Source organism: Emydura macquarii, unplaced genomic scaffold (assembly GCF_026122565.2).
Source record: "Emydura macquarii macquarii isolate MOO-44397 ecotype Brisbane River unplaced genomic scaffold, CSIRO-AGI_Emac_v2 contig_374, whole genome shotgun sequence".
In the NCBI taxonomy this organism is placed as follows: domain Eukaryota; kingdom Metazoa; phylum Chordata; order Testudines; family Chelidae; genus Emydura; species Emydura macquarii.
In genome coordinates this window covers 7,688,745-7,708,313 of record NW_027130511.1, presented here as the reverse complement: position 1 = coordinate 7,708,313, position 19,569 = coordinate 7,688,745, and the positions used below count along the sequence as shown (strand labels likewise).

At 46.4% G+C, this 19,569-nt stretch overlaps 2 protein-coding genes across 2 annotated transcripts; both read right to left on the bottom strand.

The window, feature by feature from the left end:
• Positions 1-1,702: 1,702 nt before the first annotated feature.
• LOC137143460 (prospero homeobox protein 2-like) lies at positions 1,703-7,685 on the bottom strand. The gene is made up of 3 exons (XM_067533241.1): positions 7,584-7,685; positions 5,772-5,966; positions 1,703-4,481 (listed from the first exon to the last, which is right to left on the bottom strand). The coding sequence occupies exons 1-3, from the start codon at positions 7,644-7,646 to the stop codon at positions 4,296-4,298; spliced, it is 444 nt and encodes a 147-aa protein (XP_067389342.1). The 5' UTR covers positions 7,647-7,685; the 3' UTR covers positions 1,703-4,295.
• A 927-nt stretch (positions 7,686-8,612) lies between these two features.
• LOC137143452 (prospero homeobox protein 2-like) lies at positions 8,613-10,329 on the bottom strand. Its single transcript, XM_067533229.1, has one exon. It carries the CDS (start codon positions 10,327-10,329, stop codon positions 8,752-8,754), a length of 1,578 nt encoding a protein of 525 aa, XP_067389330.1. The 3' UTR covers positions 8,613-8,751.
• Between the last annotated feature and the right edge of the window lie 9,240 nt (positions 10,330-19,569).

Here is a 19,569-nt window from a genome sequence, read left to right as displayed (position 1 = left end):
AAAGTTCCCTTCCAAGCTATTGCATTTCTCCAAGCTGGATGACTGGATTGTCTTGTCTAAGAGGAACCTCATCAAGCTTAAAATAGGATCTATAAGTAACACACTGGCTTAGTCCATGTGGTCACATTTCACTGTTTTGGCTGCCACTAAAAAAAGTAACAGCCTGGAGTTACTTGGTGGTGGTTTGTCTGTTTGGTTCTGACAGTTTGGCTGTGTTGTCTATGTAAGTGGTAACACATTTGCCATAAATACAATTAAGGTGTAAAGGGTCATACTGAAGAAATGTTCCCTGTGTTTTCTGTGTGCTATGTTTAATTAATGTAATAGCTATAGCTGGAATAAATGCAAAAGTAAAATAACTGTTGAATGATCTTTATGGCAGGTATCTGGATTTAATCAGCCTAGAAGCTGGGTTGGGAGTGGGTTGTCTGCTTAGATGTGGGGGATGTCTAATTTTTTAATTTTGATCTTCTTAAATTCTGGTTTTGAAGGAAACAGGACAAGACAACGCTGGACTCATCACAAGTGATGGTTATCGCCTTCTGATTATAATTTTTTAAAAATACCACAGACATTTGTATGCAGTATGAAATTGATTTTTAATAAAGCAAATTTACAATTAGCATGTTTAGTTGAGTGTATTCCCCAGAAAATTTTCCTGCTGGATTAATTACAAAGCACTAAAGTTACTAATGTAACTAACAAGATGTGTCAATTATCACCCTGATCACTTTATTGGTATGTCATATCCCTTTCCTACACACTTCGTCTGTTTGTCTTTTTAGTTAGAAAAAGTTTTGGGACAGGGACCCTTCGTTGTGCTGTGTTCGGAAAAGGTCTAGAACATTGTGGGCACTACTAGAATGTGAAGAATAATAGAAGTGGGGAATAAGATCAAGATATAAAGAGTAGTGTGTTTTGTGGTTCTTTGTGTCACTCAGGCCAGCCCCAACAGGGTACAAATGTGTGACGAACAGCACCTGTAGGGTCCTGATTAGGGAATTGGTATCCTCATCCTGCTGCTTTCCTTCTCTCATTTGGAAAACATGGAAGTCTGCCTCAGTGGAACTCAACCTCCCAGCCTTTGAGCTGCTGCAGACTGCAGTGCAACTTCTAGGCAGCACCGGAGGGGAGGAGAGAAAAATTAGAGCACTTTCTGGTTCTCTATGCTAGTGGCTGCATTGGACCCCAGAGCAGCTTAGAATCAGATGGGTGCAAAAGTGGTTAAAGACATCTTTGCTCCGTTAGCCCTAGACTGCACCTATCTGTGCTGTGCTGCACCTTGTGGAGCTGTAGTACAGAATCTCAGCCTGTGTCTTTAAAGACTGGAAGAAGGAGGGACAGTAGGAATTAGTGTATCTATCTGTTTAGGTACAGTACTTATATGGCCCTGTCCCTAGTATCTGAGCTCACAGTAACTGTTTCAGATAGGGTTAGATAGGGCTTTCCTCAAAGACTTCAAATTCTGAGGAATGACAGGTGAGAGAAGGACCTTTTCCAGAATTCCCTATAAAGAATATTTTCTTCACTCAGGTGAATCAATCCCCAGCATTTTGCAGAGTCCTATGGCAGGGAGGTGACCTAAGGTCTCTTGCTTCTAATGCTGATGGAGCTGAAGTGCTTTACATTGGTGATGCTCTTCAGCTGTAGGAGCGAGAGCGCTCCTGAGAGTTACTGCTCCGACATCATTTGGGTTAGTAACCACAGGGTTAGTCTTGGCTATTCCCCTCCCCTTCTAGCTAGTGGAAATGTCCCCTGGCCAGCTATTACACCAACAGGAAAGAGGAAGGGATAATCTAGGCTAGTGATCTGTAAAGGCCTTTCCTGGTCAAATGCTGAGGAAGTGGGTGGTCACCTCCAGAAAACAAGAGTTTAACAAACGATTGCAAAATCACACTGCTCCAGGCCAAGCGCTTTGGTATTTACTCATATTTAGATTGTCTATCATCCACTTCCACTTTTATGAGCATCTAAAAAAGGCATAATATCTTTAAGGCAGAGCATTTTATCCCAGCAAACATGGCAGGAAAGGGGCAGCTCAGTCATACAGGAGATGGCTTGCTTCAGTTGTTAGCCTCAAGAGAAATGAGAATTCTGAGCAATCTATTGAAGCAAGCAAGAGAGCCATTGCATAGGACATTCCCACCTGAGCATGGCAGGCTGGAAGCACTGGTCCACTGGTGGACCACTCAGCTTTGGTTGGCAGTTACCAACCTGATGTTATGAAGTGGATGGAGGAAGAAGCACCTGGGAAAGGTGAAGTCACTCGTGGGGAGTTGTAAAATGCTTGGTGTGGGGAGACAGCTTTGGAGGAGCATGCTGGGTGGCAACAAAGGGCAGCTTAGGCTGCTGCTGCTGAATTTACGATACTAGGCAGGATTCAGAGAGGTAGTTAAACTTGTGGCCAACTTTAAGCATGTGCATAGTCCCAATGACTTCAGATTAGGCATATGCTAAATTCCTTCCAGAGTGGGGGCTACTGTGGCAAAGATTGTTAAGACATGGGTGTTTTTCTACAAAAAGTCTCCATCTGTCATCCCAGCCTGCCTGAAATTGATCAAGGTTCAAGCAGAGTGGGGAGAGTGAGGTGGGATTTTTAATAGTTTTAAATATTTCTTATTGCAAAATATAATGTATGTTTTCTCAAAATTACCTTTTGGCATTTTTCCCCATTGGTTTGTTGTATCTTTTACCATGACAAGCCACCAGCTTTAATTATCTTTCAGCTCTAGAGACAGCTCTAGAAAGGGGATCACATGTCACTGATGTCTGGCATCCTGTTTAGTCTGATATAGTAATTTTGTGAAGTTCTCAGAGAGCGAGATCTGCCAGAGCTTTGGGGGAGAGATCTAGGGCTACACCTTTCTCTGTCTCTTCTAGAAGAGAGCCTCCATAGCTCTTGGATTGCATATGACGCTCCTGGAAATGAGAGTGGTGGGTGGAGAAGTGACCTGGATCCCAGGGTGTGCAATGATCGTAAGTCTTTATACGTTCCACACAAAAAGCTCTACTAAAAGAACATCGACTACACCCGCACATAGAATGAAACGGCTCACAGCGGTTTTCAGTATTACCCGGAATGCATATCTACACTTTAGACTGTTGGGAGATATGACCAATAACACTTGTTAGTGTCTACGAAACTACTATGTAGGTGTGATGATGGAACAGGCCTTTCACTTGGCTTAGTAAAAGGAGCATACATCTCAGCCTATCCCATCACAGAACAGAGGAGGTATAGTTTGATTTGGAAAAATCATGGATGAAGGACTAACAGACCCTAAATTACAACCATCTCAACAGCGCTGGAACAAAAGGGAACCAAGGAGCATCTCTTTTATCAGTTAGGGAGGTTAAACGTGGCACCAGGCTGTTAAGGACATTTATGCCAACAGAAATACAAGTCAGCGCAAAGAGAGCCGGAACTTGGAGCTTAGTGTCATGAATTCAGTGAGTTTCCACCCCTGGGCAAGTGGCTGATCAAGGATGGCATTACAGGACAAATATCCGTTGCATTCATGGCAACTGATCATGGGGCTCTGCTCAGGTCAGCTGTTCTGCCCGCACTCAAGTCTCCTGCGACAGCAAGGGAGCGAGTCATTGGTTAGCAACCTCTTCTGCTAGACTATTTAAAAAATGCACCCTAAAAAGTACACTCATAGGTATGGATCCACTGTGCAAAGACTAAGAGGCGCTCTTACAGGAGGCAGCTGGGGAACCAGGAAAGGGACCCGCCTTCTCTCATGCCACCCATCTCCTCCATATGTTTCATTATGAACTCCATTGTAGCAATTACTGTTTTGCATCTGTCACAGGGGCATGTTGATTGTCCGGTTGATATTTGATGCAAATATATATATATACTTCCAAAGAGATGGAAAAACAGAAATGCTGTTGAGTGTAGGACCTCGCTTCTCTTTGCCAAGAATCCTTTGCCCTTTATTAAGACTTAAGAATCCTTTGCAATTATCAAGAATCCTTTGCCCTATATTAAGACCCTCCATCAGGGGCCCTATGGGTCTAAGGCAAGAGGCCTCATTTGCTTTGAGCTACAGAGTGTAACAAATGACATAAAATACTGGCAGTTCAAGTATGGAATAGCTAGACCTCACCAGGAGGGAGGCCATGCTTCAGACCAGATTAGAAATAGTCATAATAAAGGGTGCTATTGCTGTTTTGTACTAGTAAAACAATACCCACAACACAGTCTGGGCTCAACAGCTACTTAACTCAGGCTAGCCTCTCTCTGATCAGGCTGCAGCATAACATAGTCTTAGGTCTCTTCCCATGCAGATTTAACTCTGGAGCAGTTCTTGGAGGCAGCTGGAAGATTTAAACACATCTGGGATGTCACTGTCCAGTTTTGAAATGATTTTGTAAATGGGTTTCTTCCAGGAGGGGTCAGAGTCCTTCCCTGCCCTGACAGCACTAAAGAACTCCCGCAGAGTCAAGCTAGCAACCTCAAGGAAGCGATCAGGGACCTGCAAACACAGAGAGAGGGAGACTTAGGAGAACATGCTATGCTGGGAGTCCCATGAGGATGGTCAGCGCTGCTGCACACTGCCACACATACACAAGAAGAGGGGTTTCTTCTGGCCTCCCCTTCCCCACCCCCTGGCAGAGACAGGTACTGGCAGCCTTCCCAGCCACCCCAGAGGTGGGTACTCAACTCCCCAGCCTCAGCAGCTGAACCTCTCCCCAATCTCCCCTCCCAGCTGGTCACTCAGGTTAGCAGGGTTGTTGATTCCCCCACTTAACCTAAGCTACTGTCCTGTATTGTTTTTACCAACTAGGACCCCATTTCATCCTCAGACAGCAAGGACAGAAATCTGCTGTAGTTCCCCCATTTAGGGGAGAGGGTATGTTTAGCCCTGCCCTACAGGAGGGTGGGTGAGCACCCATAATGTTCCCACATGAGCCCGTGATTCAGAGCTAAGAGGATGTACTATTCAGACTGCCCCCTCCAAGTCCATGGTAATTCCCACGAGATGGCAGGTTGACCCAGACAGAGTACATGAGGCACTGCCCAGAACCCTTCATATCTTCATAACTTTCAGGACAGTTAAAGCCTTTGCAAAGAAAGTCAGAGTTTCATCTGGGTACATGGGGGTGATAAGTCACTCCTGAGACTTGGACACTTGGCTACCATGGCGATGGGCACTGGACAGGAATATAGATAATCAGAGGGAGAGGTCTGATCAAGCAGAATAACACAAGATGGGGAACCAGGAAGTCCCAGTCCCAGTGACACAACTCCCTTCTGGGGCCTGGTGCAAGTCACGTACCATGGCTATATTTTGGATTCCCCATCTCTATAATGGGGCTAATGCCTGACTCACATTCCTCGAAGCTGGGAGGAGCAATCCATTGATATTTGTAAAGTTCTTTGAGGAGAACAAGTGTGAAAGGGCTGATTTCCCAGCAGTCTTTGCAATCAATGGGAACTGCGGGTTCCCAGTGCCTGTGAAAATCAGCCTATAACTGACTTGCCTGAAGTTGTCTTTTTACCATCAAGTCCCTAAATCAAACCATTACAAGCAGGTCTGAGCACACACTAAATTGAGCCCATCACATGTGCCAGAATTAAGGCTGCAGGCCCATAGGCCTGGTTTTTCTATTCTTTGTAATTATGGTCAGAAGCTGTTTTCCCCTCTCTCTCTGGGTTCTGTGATGGAAGCTAAGGGATGGCACTGATCCCAGCTTGCACACCTGATGGCTATATGCACTCTGGGCCACCGTGAAGTTTCCATCCTGATTGAGCTCAGTCTTACCTCAAAGTCATTCCCCTTGTTATAGTGCATGTTGAGGACCCGAAAGAGCTCAGAGTCCCTGGAAACCATCAGGTGCTTGGAAGCCATGACTTCCTCCAAGATGGCTTGTCGGGCAAACTTCTCCATCTGGATGTAGTAAAACTCACGGAAGTTGCTGAACCACTTGATGAGCTGGGAAGTGGTGCAGCGATTGAACTATGAAAGGACATCACCAGAGGAGCAAGGGTTAAACATACCCCTGTTCCCATCAGACACCACGAGAAGGAACCAGATTTCAGCAAAGAAAATAAGTGCAGAAATCTCAGACAGCAAAGATGTGAAAGAACTCATTCCAGCTTCCCCAAAAACACAACCACCCGCCCCCCAACAGTTCACATGAAGAATGACTGGGTGACATTCAGTGTTTGTCTGCCAACCGAGAAGGAAAGATTTTGTTTGCATTTTTCCTGCTTTCCCTCCCTCCTGCCCCCAAGAATTGCTGAAATGCTGCACTGCACCTGAGGTCAGGTTCTCCATGCAGGAGTTCAATATAGGAGGGTGCAAAATGAATCAGCAAGCTGGGAGGAAAGTACAGTCCAGATAATGTGTCAGATGGTGCCCAGGAATCTGAGCTTGCACTTTCCTTTGATCCATCAGCCCTGGCAAAAGCATCCCATCTAGCCATGTTCCATGTCCATTACACAGGGACAAGTGCATGCAGGGGTAGCTAGTAATGCTACAGACTCTCATCCCTACCCAGAGATTTTGAACATCCTTCCCTCCTTTTAGGTCTATCCCCCGTGTACACACGTGCTTTTTGAAGCAGCTGCTGTCCCTGTACCCACTCTATCGCTGGCAAGGTAGGGAGCGCCTAATGAGAAGACCATGCTGCTCAATAATCAGCCATTAGGGGCCACTGAAGCACATACAGGACCTACAACATTGTGATGCCTGTGCCCTTCTAGCATGAGAGAGTGTAACCCTGGCTCTTAGGCCAGTTACAGTGTTGCTACCTCAGGTGATTTTTTTTATCAATTGGGCGACTTTTGAAAGGCCTCAGCAACAAACATTCATGGCTCTGTGGCAGGCAGCTTTTTAGACTACAGTGCGACCCCGCAGTGCAGACCACAGGGGCGTGAATTGTAGCCCAGACATAAGTGCTGTGCTGTAACTTCCCTGTGTGGACGCCATGGGCACAAACTAAAAAGAACCTAGTTTGCCTTATGTAATCCTGCTTGAACAGGATTATGTTAACGCAAAGCGGGCGTCTTTTAGTTCACATCCGTAGCCTCCACATGGGGGAGTTATGCACAGCACGTCTATGCGAGTTGCGGTTCACACCCTCATAATCTGCACTGCAGGGCTTGTGTAGACAAACCCTTAGAGCCCTGCTGCTCCCCAATCCCTGTCTCTTTGCTGCCATCTGGTGGCCTTTTGAATGACCAGTTATCGGGGCACATGCACAACTGGACCAAATCCATCTCCCCCTGCCAGCAGAAGCCACGTGCCGCATGCACCTTTGGGAACAGAGCCCCACTGGCTGTGGCAAAGCAGGGCTCCTTTTTGGCTGTGGGATGTATCCAGTCAGGTGAGGAGGCAGCCAATGGAGAGGCGGGGATGGGGTATAAATCCAGAAGCAGCCCAAATACAAGTGAGCAGCAGCTGCTGCACAGCAACACCAACCATGATGATTGCTTTTGAAATGGCAAAAATTGGGGTTTTTTGAAGCAAAGTGTCATTTGGTGACTTTTGGGCTACGTCTCACATGCAGCTGGCAAACACTCAAGCGTTGAGGTTAGCAACACTCCGCGGAGCTGGGGTAAGCAGTTGTACCTGGACATCACCGAAGTAGGTTTTTAACAGAGTGGAGCTGGGGTAGCGAGTGAAGAAGAACATCAGTTTGGCCTTCTTCAGGTGGCCAGGGGTCAGCGCGTCCTGGATTTACCCTGGAGTCAAGGAAAAGTTTTTCCTGTTCACCTTCACATACAAATCATTGCATTTGCACAAGGCCATGCACTCCTGAGGGTGCCCCCAGGGCTCCTGTCTTTACCCGTGATACGTCTCCTCTGCACAGATGCCCCACTCTCTGCTGTGTGGTAATGAGGGTGATGGAGAAGGCCCTCTAATGATCTGACACCAATTGATTATCTGACTCCACTAGAGAACTCTCCTCCCCTTGAGCATCCCAGGAGAGTCTCAGCCAGCAGGAGCCCCCTGGCTGGCTGACAGTAGTGTGGACATTTGTGGAAAATCTGTTTTCAGTGCCCGGCACATGTGGCCACCCAAGATTTAAGAGGTGGCCTGAGAATGGGACTGGGAGCCAGGAACTCCTGGTTTCTATTCCCAGCTCTGTCACTGACATCCTCTCAGCCTGGGGAAAGTCACTCCACCTCTATGTCTCAGTAGCCCCCCCCCTGTGTAAAATAAAGACATCAATACCCATTTACTCTACTTCAGAAGGGAGTGGAATAATACGTTAATGTGTGTAAAGTGTTTTGGCATGTGATGTACATTGTATGTGCTGAGCATTCGCATCAAAATGGGCCTTGTGCTATTCCACTGGGCAGTTTTGCTGAAAATTAGATGTGTTCACTCTGGGTGGGCAGAAAGCTTCAGTCCCTGGGTCTGTCTTGGGGAGCATTGGTCACTAATGGATTCTCTGGTGGGTTCAGATGGGGAGGCTCCTGCAGGCTGAGCACTCAGATTTTACCACAATGAGGTTTCCCTTGGAGTCTTTCAAATGAGCAGTGTTAGCAAATAACACCACCTTCTAGTCAACCAGGGGTAGTAAAAGTGAGCTCTGAACAGAGTTCAGTACAGCCGTCCTGAATGGAAGGGAGGGAGCTTACGTATTAAGCCTTTATGAGAGTTCAGATCTGAGTCAGCTGGTCTCGTCTGCCCAGGCCCCTCTGCCAACACAATGTGAAAGGGGAGCATGATGCCCTATTTTCTCACAATAGTACATGAAACCCTGTTAGCTAATCAGCCCCTGTACTATCTCTTATTCATGCAGGTAGGTGAGGGGACAGCCTTCAGAGCAGCCACTTGTGCTTGAGGTTCTAACTGCTGGTCTTTGATGGTCACTAAAGGATATATGTGCTGAGGAGAAGGACATCCCATCCATCATAGTCTGCAGCTCTCCACATTCTGCCTTCCTGGCTGGAAGAAGAGACAAACTTTCCATTTCAGCAGAGTTAAGGGACATTGGATATGGCTGGTGTCTCATGACTGATGACTTCAGTTTGACGGCTCTCCAAGGTAGATCTTGAGAAGAGCTATCTGGAGAAGAGGCAATTCTGTGAGGGCTGCTGTTCCAATGGCCATTTTGACTGTACTCTAGTAACTGGCTAAGAATCTGTTTTTCTTGAACTTGAGAAGTCGTGACCAAGGGATGATTCATATTAGGTACATGGCAAGGTTTTCTAGCCATTTTTGAACTGACTGAGTGAGCATAAAAATCTGGAGACTTCTCCATGACTAGCGACATGGCCTCTGCCTGGGCTTCAGTCAGTGAGTTTACCAAATTTTGGGAGGAAGCCTCAGGCTGCCATTTTCTGTGGGAGTATTCCTCAGCGGTGAAATCCTCTCTTCTGCCGTCTGGCACTGCGACGGGGAGGCTGTTGTACAGCTGAGCCAGATGCCCTGATGACTTGAACAATATTTTTTTCAAAACTGTGTCCACAGCCTGAGATACCACCCTGGCTAGCTCATGCTTTAGTGTCTCAGAAAATGTTCTTTTTTCAGAAGAAAGTTCACCCAGATCACCCATTGTCTTGTCTTCCTCTGACACTCTGTGGCCTTCCATCTCGGAGATGCTTCTCCAGAGAAGAGCTCTGTGTCGGACACTGGTAGCAGCCGGAATGCTCTCATCCAGACTGTATCCACATTTCCCCGTCGGTAACTGCGTAGTCTTCTCCATTCCTTCTTGGCTTTGATCTGAATTATTGAACTCGTAAACTTGCAAGAACTTCTCCTGAAGCTGCCTCAACTGCTGCTGCAAAACTTGAAGCTGTTCCTTCAGTTGGTGGCACTCTTCTGCCTTAGTGCTGCGCCTGCCTCTTTCTGCCAGCTGTGATACCTGTGGGCTTTGTTGCTGGGGAAGCTTCTGCTTTCTCTTATTCTCCCTGTAGTTCTCTTTTCTTTTCTCCACAGGGTGTTCTCTGTCTCTTTCCTCACTGGTACCAAGTGCTGTAGGGTTTGGTGACAGGCTCATACCTCGGATAATGCTTTCCACTCTGGCCCTCTTAGCTCGTAAGTGTTCATTATAGAACTGGTCTGTGTCACTAAAACTGGACATTGGGGTGTAGCACAGAGGGGAGGCCAGGGTTTGCGTCCCTTCCCTAAAAGATGGGCAGTCCCTGGGTTCTTGGTGTGATTCTGTTGTCTGGGAGGAAGGGAAAAGGAAGTTTGGATCCAGTCCCCTGTTAGCTATTGTCTGGTTGAGGAGCTGTGATATGATGGACACACTGGAGGAAGAAAACAAAGAGTCTCTTTGGAGACAGGGCTCTTCTTTCTGCCCACCTGAGTGCCCTGAATTCGAGCTATCTCCATCCTGCTCAGAGACACTGCTCCCATTCATAGTTTTTTTCCCCACTCTTAAAGATAAGGAGCTGACACTCAACAGTTGCCACTCAGCAATTGTTTTGATGATGGTACATGTAATACAGGAACACCCTAGGACTTGGGGACTGCTGATTTGCCAGATGTTTTATGTTCCTGATGGCCACGGAGCTGGAGCTGAGAAAAGAGCAAAAAATGTTACCTAGTGAATTCTAAGATGTCAGCTCTCCATTTGTGTGGGACCAGAGCTTCCTCACTGATTCCTGTGACCTCCCTGTTCAGGACCCACCAGTGCTGAAAAGCCTCCAGGCAGTTCAAAATGTGTGAGCTTACCTGTTATGCAACACGGGACAGCACGAGCACACCTTCCTGGTGCTCAGAACAGTGCAAGGGCTCCCCATTCAATGTCTGATCATTCCTGGTTCTGGTCCTAAACTTCAAATAGTTTGGGCTCAGGTTCACTCTGCAGCCACAATGTTCTGTACTGGCTGGCCTACCCAGGAACAGCGCCACTGTCAGCAGAGCTTTCTAAGCAGCCAGTCTGTAGTTTTGAATGCTCTGTCCTTCCACAAGAGGTTAAAATGATCACAAATCTCATTGCTGCCTTCAAGACAAAACAAGGCTCAGTTCCTTGCCAGAGCTTCCCAATAAATAATAATAATAAATATGCTATGCACCCTTCCCCCTCATCCAGAGGAAGAGAAGCTTAGGCAATGTGTGCCATGTAAATGCCTAGAGACAGACAGAAATAAAGAACAGCACTGAATAGACCACATAGTGGACCCAGGGAATTCTGTAAGGCACTCAGATACACTGGGGATGAGTAAAGTATAAATATCCAGATAGATTTCAGATCCAAACTCTATTTCAATCAAGCATCAGCCTTGGTAGAGGTTCTCTAGGGTGTCCCTTAGCTCAGGAAGGGGAGCTCAGGGCTGTATCTTAGAAGTTCCTGAGCTTGAGTTGGGGGTTGTAAAAGATGGCACTTACGGATATGCTTCAGCTCAGATGGTCCTGGCTTTACTTTCACTGCAGAAAACCCCTTCTGAATCACTCTGAACGGAGAACTCTGATTGCTTCTCATGAGCTTCACATCTTTGAGTTTCAGTGGTCACTGGTGCTGTTGAATACATCCAGCATTCACTGCATCCCTATATCTCACAAGGTTTTCCTACATCTGGGGCTGTGGCAACTGGAGAACAGACAAGCGCCTAGTCTCTCTGTGGTGACCTCACTACTCCATCCTTCCCAGGGTCTGGGTATGTGAACACTAATGTTCAGAAAGTGATTCTATGAGGATTTTGCATGTGTTTGCACTATCCTCCACATAGTGTAAGCCAGGGGACTTTGCCTTTGCCTGAAACATACAGGAATTAGACATTCCATTCCACTGAACTTGAGTAGCCAACTCCTCAGTACAGCCATTAGGAGCATATAAACATATCTGAGGATGAGCACAGATGATGCCTGGTTCTGCCTGCATTGGGCACCTGAATGCACACACGGAGGGGCACAGCTGGTTTCTGGGTAAGATCACTGTCAGCACTGGGCACGTAGGCAATAGGCACACACACATGCAAGCAGGACTAGTACTTTGGTAAGAGGGGTCTGGCACACACAGACAGAGACCCAGGTACTTCTGAGCAACAGGCTCAGGGAGAAGCTGCAGAGCTGGCAGCGCTAGCCAAAGGTTTCAGAGATCCAGAAGCAGTGACTCTCTTTAATGTTGCCTCCAGTTATCAACGTACATTAGAACTAAGGAGTTAAAACAATGTTTGCGTTTTATTTCTAATGGGTTGTTGGGTTTTTTTAAGGAAAATGAAAGGAGTGGGGGGAGGGGGAGGAGGGATTAGATGTGCAGAGCATGAGCCATTGACCTGGCAGTTAGGAGTATAAGAACTGCCATGCCAGATCAAAGCAGTACTCCAGCCAGTCCAGTACCTGTCTCCGACGGTGGCTAGTACCAGATGGTCCCAGGAAGATGCAAGAAACCTCGTAACGGACAATTGTAGAGTAACCCACCCATAGAGCTTTTTCCTTCTAACCCTCGTCAGTTCATGGCAGGATTATATCACATTTAGCCGTTTTAAAATAATATTGAATATGTCCGTAGTTGTTGTTGTTATCCTCAGAAACATCTGATCCTTTTTGGAATATTACTAAGCTCTTCTTCTCAATGCTATATTGAGTCCCACAGGTTAATTATGCATTGTGTAAAATGTATGTCCTTTAATCAGTTGCCACCTGGTTGACTTTCAATTTCTCTGAACATCCCTTTGCTCTTATATTATGAGAAAGGGTAAATTGGAGTGCTGGATTTACCTTCTTTGGACCATGCATTATTTTGCACACCTCTAGCATATTGCCTCTCAGAATTGAACAGTCCTGTTTTTTCAATCTCTCTTTACACAGAATCTTTCTTTGCCTCTCATTATTTTTGTCACCATTCTGAGCCCCTTCTACTTCTGCTGTATCCCTTTGAGATAGGGTGACCAAAACTGAACAGCACTCCAGGGAAGAGCATACTGTTGATTTACATGCCTTTCCTTATGCAGGCTAACATTTTTATTTCTTTTTTAACTGCCACTGCACATTGAACAGAGGTTTTATTAAGCTCTCTACAATAACATCTTGGTCTTTTTCCTGAGGGTTTACAGTTAGTTTAGGACCTACCAGTGTGTGTGAGTAATTCAGATCATTACTTACTATGTGTCAAAAGTGAGTTTCATTTGCCATCATGCTACTCGTTCGCTCAGCTGTTGTTCTGAAGTTTTTCCCTGTCTTCCCCTAGACTTGACTGACCTAAATATTTTAGGGTCTGTCCACAGTGAAGCTGGGAGTGAGCTGTCCAGCACAGGTAGACAGACTTGTGCTAGCTGTGCTTGAGCTAACATGCTAAAATAGCAGTGTGGACTTTACCGCAGACACTCAGGCTAGCCACCCAAACTCAGACCCAGAGTAACTTCAGCCCCACTAGGGCAAGTCTGTCTATGCAAGCAGGGAGACTTGCTCCCAGCTGCAGTGTAGACACAGCCTTTGTGTTATCTGCAAATTTTGCCACTCCACTGTTCTCCCTCTTTTCCACATCATTAATAAATATATTAACCAGCACTGGCCCTAGTATGGAACTTTGGGAGACTTTTTGCCCTGCTGGAAATTGACCATTTAGTCCTTCTCTTTCCTTCCTGCCTTTTAGCCAGTTTCTAAGCAATCAATGAAAATACTTTGCCTGTCACCCCATGACTATTTAGTTTTCTTCACAACCTCTTGTGAGTGGCTTTGTCAAAGTTTTTTTTAAAGGTCTATGTAAGTTATAGCAACCATTTCTCTTTTCTCCCCCTGCTGTTTTGTAGACACACTCAGAAATCTGTGCGGCTTTACAGATTTTGTATTTTGTCTTCTATTTTGTCCCCATCATATGCTCATCTAGGCATTTTATCATTCTGTCTTTAATGATCATTTCAATCTGTTTACCTGGAACTGAAATAAGGGTCATTGGTCTAATTCCCAGGATCATCCCTAGCACCTTTTTTAAAGATAGATTCAATATTTGCTACTCCTCCAGTCCTCTGGTATAGCAGCCAATTATAATAAAGCCATATATAATTCCTATCTTTGCATATTTCAGCCACTTTTCTTGAGCTTTTTCAGACCACATGGATGTATGGCATATGTTCTGGTGCCTTGTTCTTTAATGGAGCAGAAGAACACCCTTCTTTTGGCACTTCATCCTCTCACAGTGCCTCATCTTTTTTTACCTAAAAAGGTAAAGTCAAGGATCTTACACACTCCTTAAACTGAAGCTGTCTTGCTTTAGACAAGGTGATAAGCTCCTTGTAAATAAATACATAGCAGTTGAGTTGGCCATACGCTTTTAACTTGTCCAAAAATACTAGAACCAGCTTTACACAGATAACCTGAGCTGCTAATGCCCCACAACGATTCAGAGAGTGGGACAAACTATTTCTCTCCCTCCTGACAAGCTCTTTACACCTCCTTGTCTTTCTTTGGAATGAGAGGTTTTGTAAATGTGCACAGCCACTTTTTAAACTTGTATCAGGGAACTGATGGAACAGAGCTGCACTCTGAGTCCCCTGTGCATCCCAGGAGTGCTAGGTAGGGAAACTGAGCATTTGCTGATTGGTCTTGAAGGGGCCCTTTCTGGCTGAGATGCCTTTTGGCTGAATTTTCATGATTTTCTTCAGTCTTTCTGTAGCCCATGCGGGGTCTGGCACACACAGCAGCCATTCCCCAATGAGCTATGCAAAACCAAAAAAATTAGCCTCAGAAAGAGCAGCGCTGGAGGGATGAGGCCACAGGCTGCATCTCCGTGGCCTGGCAGAATCCCTCCATTCACCCACATCAAGGGGCCCTAGGGGCAAGTTGAGGAACATTTTCAGAACCCTCCCTCCAAAGCATCTGCTCTTAGAAGCAGGATGTACTCTGCACCCTGCTTTCCATGGCAGATGGAGACATCTTGCTCACGCCCTTCTCATTCACACACACTGGATTCTTCAGCAAGGAACGCTTCTTCTTCAGGGCCCAGGGCAACTGTGCTGCAGATGGGCATCTCTTCCACTGCTGCTGTGGATGGACCCAGCTCACCTCCCTTCACTGAACACACCAGCTTTTCTCAGCCTCTAGGACACAGGCAGCCTCAAGGGCCAGGAGGACATGCTTCAGGAGAGGGGAGGGTCTCAGGTTAGTGCCCTCTACCTCTTGCAATGTCCAAGTCAGTGTTTGTGGCAGTGGAGGTCCTGCCCTTAGTTGTACATTAGCTCTTCAGTGAATTGCTCCTGCCATTTCACAGGCTGGGCCCTCAGCTCCTTCATCAGATTACTTAGTGGATGTTTGTAAAGCACTTGGGTATGCGCTGAGTGTTACTATTAACTACCCAGGCTCCTTTACAAAAAGGGAAAGGGGAGAAAAAAAGCCCATAGTGAGGGTTCTCAGAATGCAGCAGGCCACCTCACTAAGATCAGACACTCTCTCAACCTCCCCAGAACAGACACCCCACATGGCCAGACTACCCCCAACACCTCCTGAAAATAGTCTCCTTTCTACAGATTGTGCCCCAGACTTCCCCAACAAGCATTTGCAAACCTCCTCAAAAGAGCTAGGCTCTGCAAACCCTCCCCATATAAAGAGACTCCCCAAAACTGCCAGATTTCAATGAAAACCTTGAACAGGAACCAGCCTAGTGTCTCTCCTCCCCTGGCAGATAGTGCACTCACCTTGGTCCTCCTTTGTGGGAGGAGGGGGGTGCAGGCACCTGCAGGATACCCTGTGTTCCCAGAGTGGCTGGAGAGTGTGTCGAACAGGAAGAGGCACTGAAGCACTAGTGCTGGCACTGAAGAATCCTCTGAGCTTGGTCCCCCGCTGGGGGGATGGGGAGGCCAGTAGCAGCCAACCAGCTTCAAGGTGCTTCTGAATATGCAGATGAAAGAAGAGGTCAGGGTCAGAGCCAGGGAGCAGGGAGACCTTCCATCTGCAGCTGGGCCGCTCAGGTGCGCAGGAAGTCAGCTGTCTCAGAGGGTCTTAATGTGTGAAATCTGCTTTTCAGATTGGGCCGTGCCCAGTGGAAGGAGAGCTCTGTGCACTAACCCCTGGGTTCTAACTTGTTGCAGGTCAGGATATCTATGCATTGGCACGGCACAGCGGTGTATGGGGAGGCCAAGACAGGAGAAGCAGGAGCTGCCATGTATCAGGATCGAACGGTAGGAGCAAATCATTGAGGAAGGGGAAGCAGGACTGGAACTGTGGGCTCCTAGAGGAACCCCAGGGCTGTGGTGCTGAGTGATCACTCAGTGCTTAAGGAACTTGCAAGAGCTCTGCTTTATTCTGTAACCAGTACCAGCTGGCAGTGCATAATAATGAGCTTCATAGCATCCTGTTCAGACTCTCTATCTGAGAAGCTTAGCCCTGAATGGCACAGTCCCCAGTACCACAAGGGCCATTGTAGCCCAGTATTCCACCTCTGCCATGTCAGATCACACCGTCAATTCCTCTAGGCCAGTGTAATAGCTGCTGTGTTTCAGAGGAAGATGGAATCCCCCATATAACACCTGGTCAGGTATGCACTGCTGCACATGGGGAAAATGCCTTTCTGACCCCCATGATAATTATCTGACAATCCAAGATCCTAGAGAGAGCGCATAAGGACTCAGGAGCTTTGTGATAATACTGAGGTTGGCTGACAGCTTCTTTCTTGAGCCATGTGAGGAAGAGAAACAAGAGGCTGCCTCTCTGTCAGAAGAGTCCGAATGGAAAGGACTGTGTTTTCCTGCAAAGTTGAACACAGCAGAGCGTTGCACTGTCCTAGGAAAACCATAGTAATATGGAGACGGGAAGACAGCAACATCTTACAGGATTTTGGAGCTTGAATCTGGTTTGGGAACATGCTGTTCCTCAGTTGCTGTTGTCCTCACATCCATAATGATGGAGAAAGGGCTCATGAGTCTTGCTCACATGCTCAGGGTTTAACTGATTGCCATATTTGGGGTCAGGAGGGAATTTTCCCCCAGGGCAGATTGGCAAAAGCTCCGGGGGGGGGTTCGCCTTCTTCTGTAGCATGGGGCATGGCTCACTTGCTGGTGGATTCTCTGTACCTTAAAGTCTTTAAACCATGATTTGAGGACTTTAATAACTCAGTCATAGGTTAGAGGTTTATTATAGGAATGGGTGGATGAGGTTCTGTGGCCTGCATTGTGCAGGAGGTCAGACTAGATGATCATATTGGTCCCTTCTGAGTCTATGAGATAACAATGCAATTCTCTCACGTTAAGGCTTCCCCAGCAGAAGCAGGACCTGCAACAGCTAGTAAAGAGTCCTGGAAGAGAACACTGGCCATCTATGGATACTGGGGGAAGCTGAAATTCCAGATATCCTCAGAAATACATTGTAGTGACCCACCATTTCTAATGTGAGAGTCCAGCTCTGGTGACAATGGGAGATTTTGCTCTTTACTGCAGCTGGAGAAAGCTCTGAAGTGTACGTGACACCTAGGAAAGGAGTAATGTGTAAAGAACAATGGTACTTAGTATTTTACATCTTCAAAGCACTTTGCAATCAGTAACTTGAACTAATAGTTCACAGTAGCTGGTAGGTAAGTGTCTTCCTGCTCTCAGAACTGGATGTAAATATACTGTGGAAAATAATCTATCTGACCCCAGGAATGGACACCAAAGAGTGACCAAAGAGTCTTTCACCTCTCACTCATGGGGGAGTATGATTGATCAATAAAAGCTTTTTCAGATGATGTCAGGTTTGTATCTCGTTATCTTGCTGGAGGACTTTGATGTGGATTTTCCCTGGAACCAGACAGAATCCATCTGCTCAGCTGAATTAATCTATTACTCTTAATAAAATTCTTATTTTTCCAATTTGCCTCCAGATTCTTAAATTAGAGAGGTGCCTACCATGTGTGTTTTTTTCTTGGTAGCAGGCATCTTTTGTTAAGGGCAGCTGTTTTCTGGTGGTCTTGCTCAAGGACAGCAGCATTCCAGTGAAAATAATTGAAAATTTTCTAGGTGTGGAGCTTTATAGGCTCTATTTCCATTTTTTTTACAAGCCAGCAGTTTCAAAGCCTTGGAGATTGTATCTGATTGATTTTTTTCTCATCTTTTTCCTTTTAAAAATCCCTAGGAAATTCCTTGGAAAATTATATTGCGAGTGTTAAGGTTACTTAGTTAGACACTCAAAAGCTAGGAAATGCCTAAATTATGGTGGTACATGCAATCTCTCCCCTTTTGAGCAGATGCCTCATTACAATACAGTCTTTTATGCCACGATCACAGACTACAGCATGCTTTAGTTCAGGGATTCTCAAATTTGTAATAGAATTCACCACATGTTAAGAGGGAGACTTTTTCATGCATCTTTCTTCCCATTTGCAATTGTGCAGGTGACCTTCCCTCCCATTTCTAACCAGGTAACATCCCTATGGCAACTACAGCAAATTGTTTATATCAAATGTAATATCTAGAAAGTAATTTATTCTAGCTGTCTTTAGTGTGATTAGAGCACAGGATCTGGGAATCAGAATTCTTGGGTCCTGTTCCTAGCTAAAAGAGAGCGTGTGAGTCAGAGTCAGGGTCAAGGCTCCATTCCTTGCTCAGTCACTGACTCTCTGTGATGTTAGGCAAGTCACTTCACTTCTGAGTCTCAGTTTCCCCATTTGTAAAATTGAGATAATGTTTTTATAGGCCTTTGGGATCCTCCTAAAGAAAAGAAAGTACTTGTGGTTATAAATCATAAATATTTTCCTCTTCTCTAACTAAAATTGTTGTCCAGATTCTATTCTATTCTATTCAGGTTCTTATATCACTCTCATCTCTGTAGTATCTGAGTACCTTCCAGAAGTGCAGTGAGCTGAGTGACTAGCATCTATCGTGTGTTTCTTTCTTTCTCTCCTCTTCACTCCAGGGAGTAATTGTGTTGGGAATGCAAGGGTAGGGTATTTCTATTTGTATAATAAGGTAATAGAGGTACACTATGTGTGCTATGTGTTTATATTAGGAAAAGCAAGGTTGCAGAAATACTCATTGAACTCAGAATGGAAGGTGGTGAGATTTGTGATGGGTCTCAGTTGCTGTGGGAGTTTGTTCCATAGTCTTGGATTGGCCCCAGGAAGGCTCTGTCTCCTGCACAGACGACCTTTACCCTTACTTTGTTCAGTTCCATTATCCCTTGTCTTCCATCCTCCTAACTATAGCCTTCTCCTCTCTGACACGCATATTGCGCCCTTTGGTCCATTCAAATTATGACTGCTAAGATCACCGTCCTGGCCTGTCGCTGATCACAGCATCGCCATCTCTGTAAGGGCTCCCCTCATGTCACCCCGTCATGTTCTCACTTGAATGGCTCTGCCCTTCCCCTATTCATCCACCTGTGACCCTGATTATGACCCCAACCCCCCTCTGCTCCCCCAACCATGCCAGCCTCCTCCGCTTCTCACACAAACCGCTCCTTACATCCCCGCTGCCCTCCCTCAACTGATCCATCAGGCCCCTGCACGCCCCTCTGTCCAATCCTGCTCCCATCCCACTGCTGACACCAGGCCTGCGAGAACTCAGCCAGACAGGGGTGGCTGGGGTGGGGCCAGTTATTCATTGACACACGGAATCCCCCCACCCCCTGCGGGTGTCGCTCTGCTTCTCGGTGTGGGTGCTCGTCCGTGTGTGTCCAGCACCGGGGCCCTGCCCTGGGCATGGCTCTGCCCCCCGGCACCGCACCGCTGCCAGGCGACTAACAACAGGGT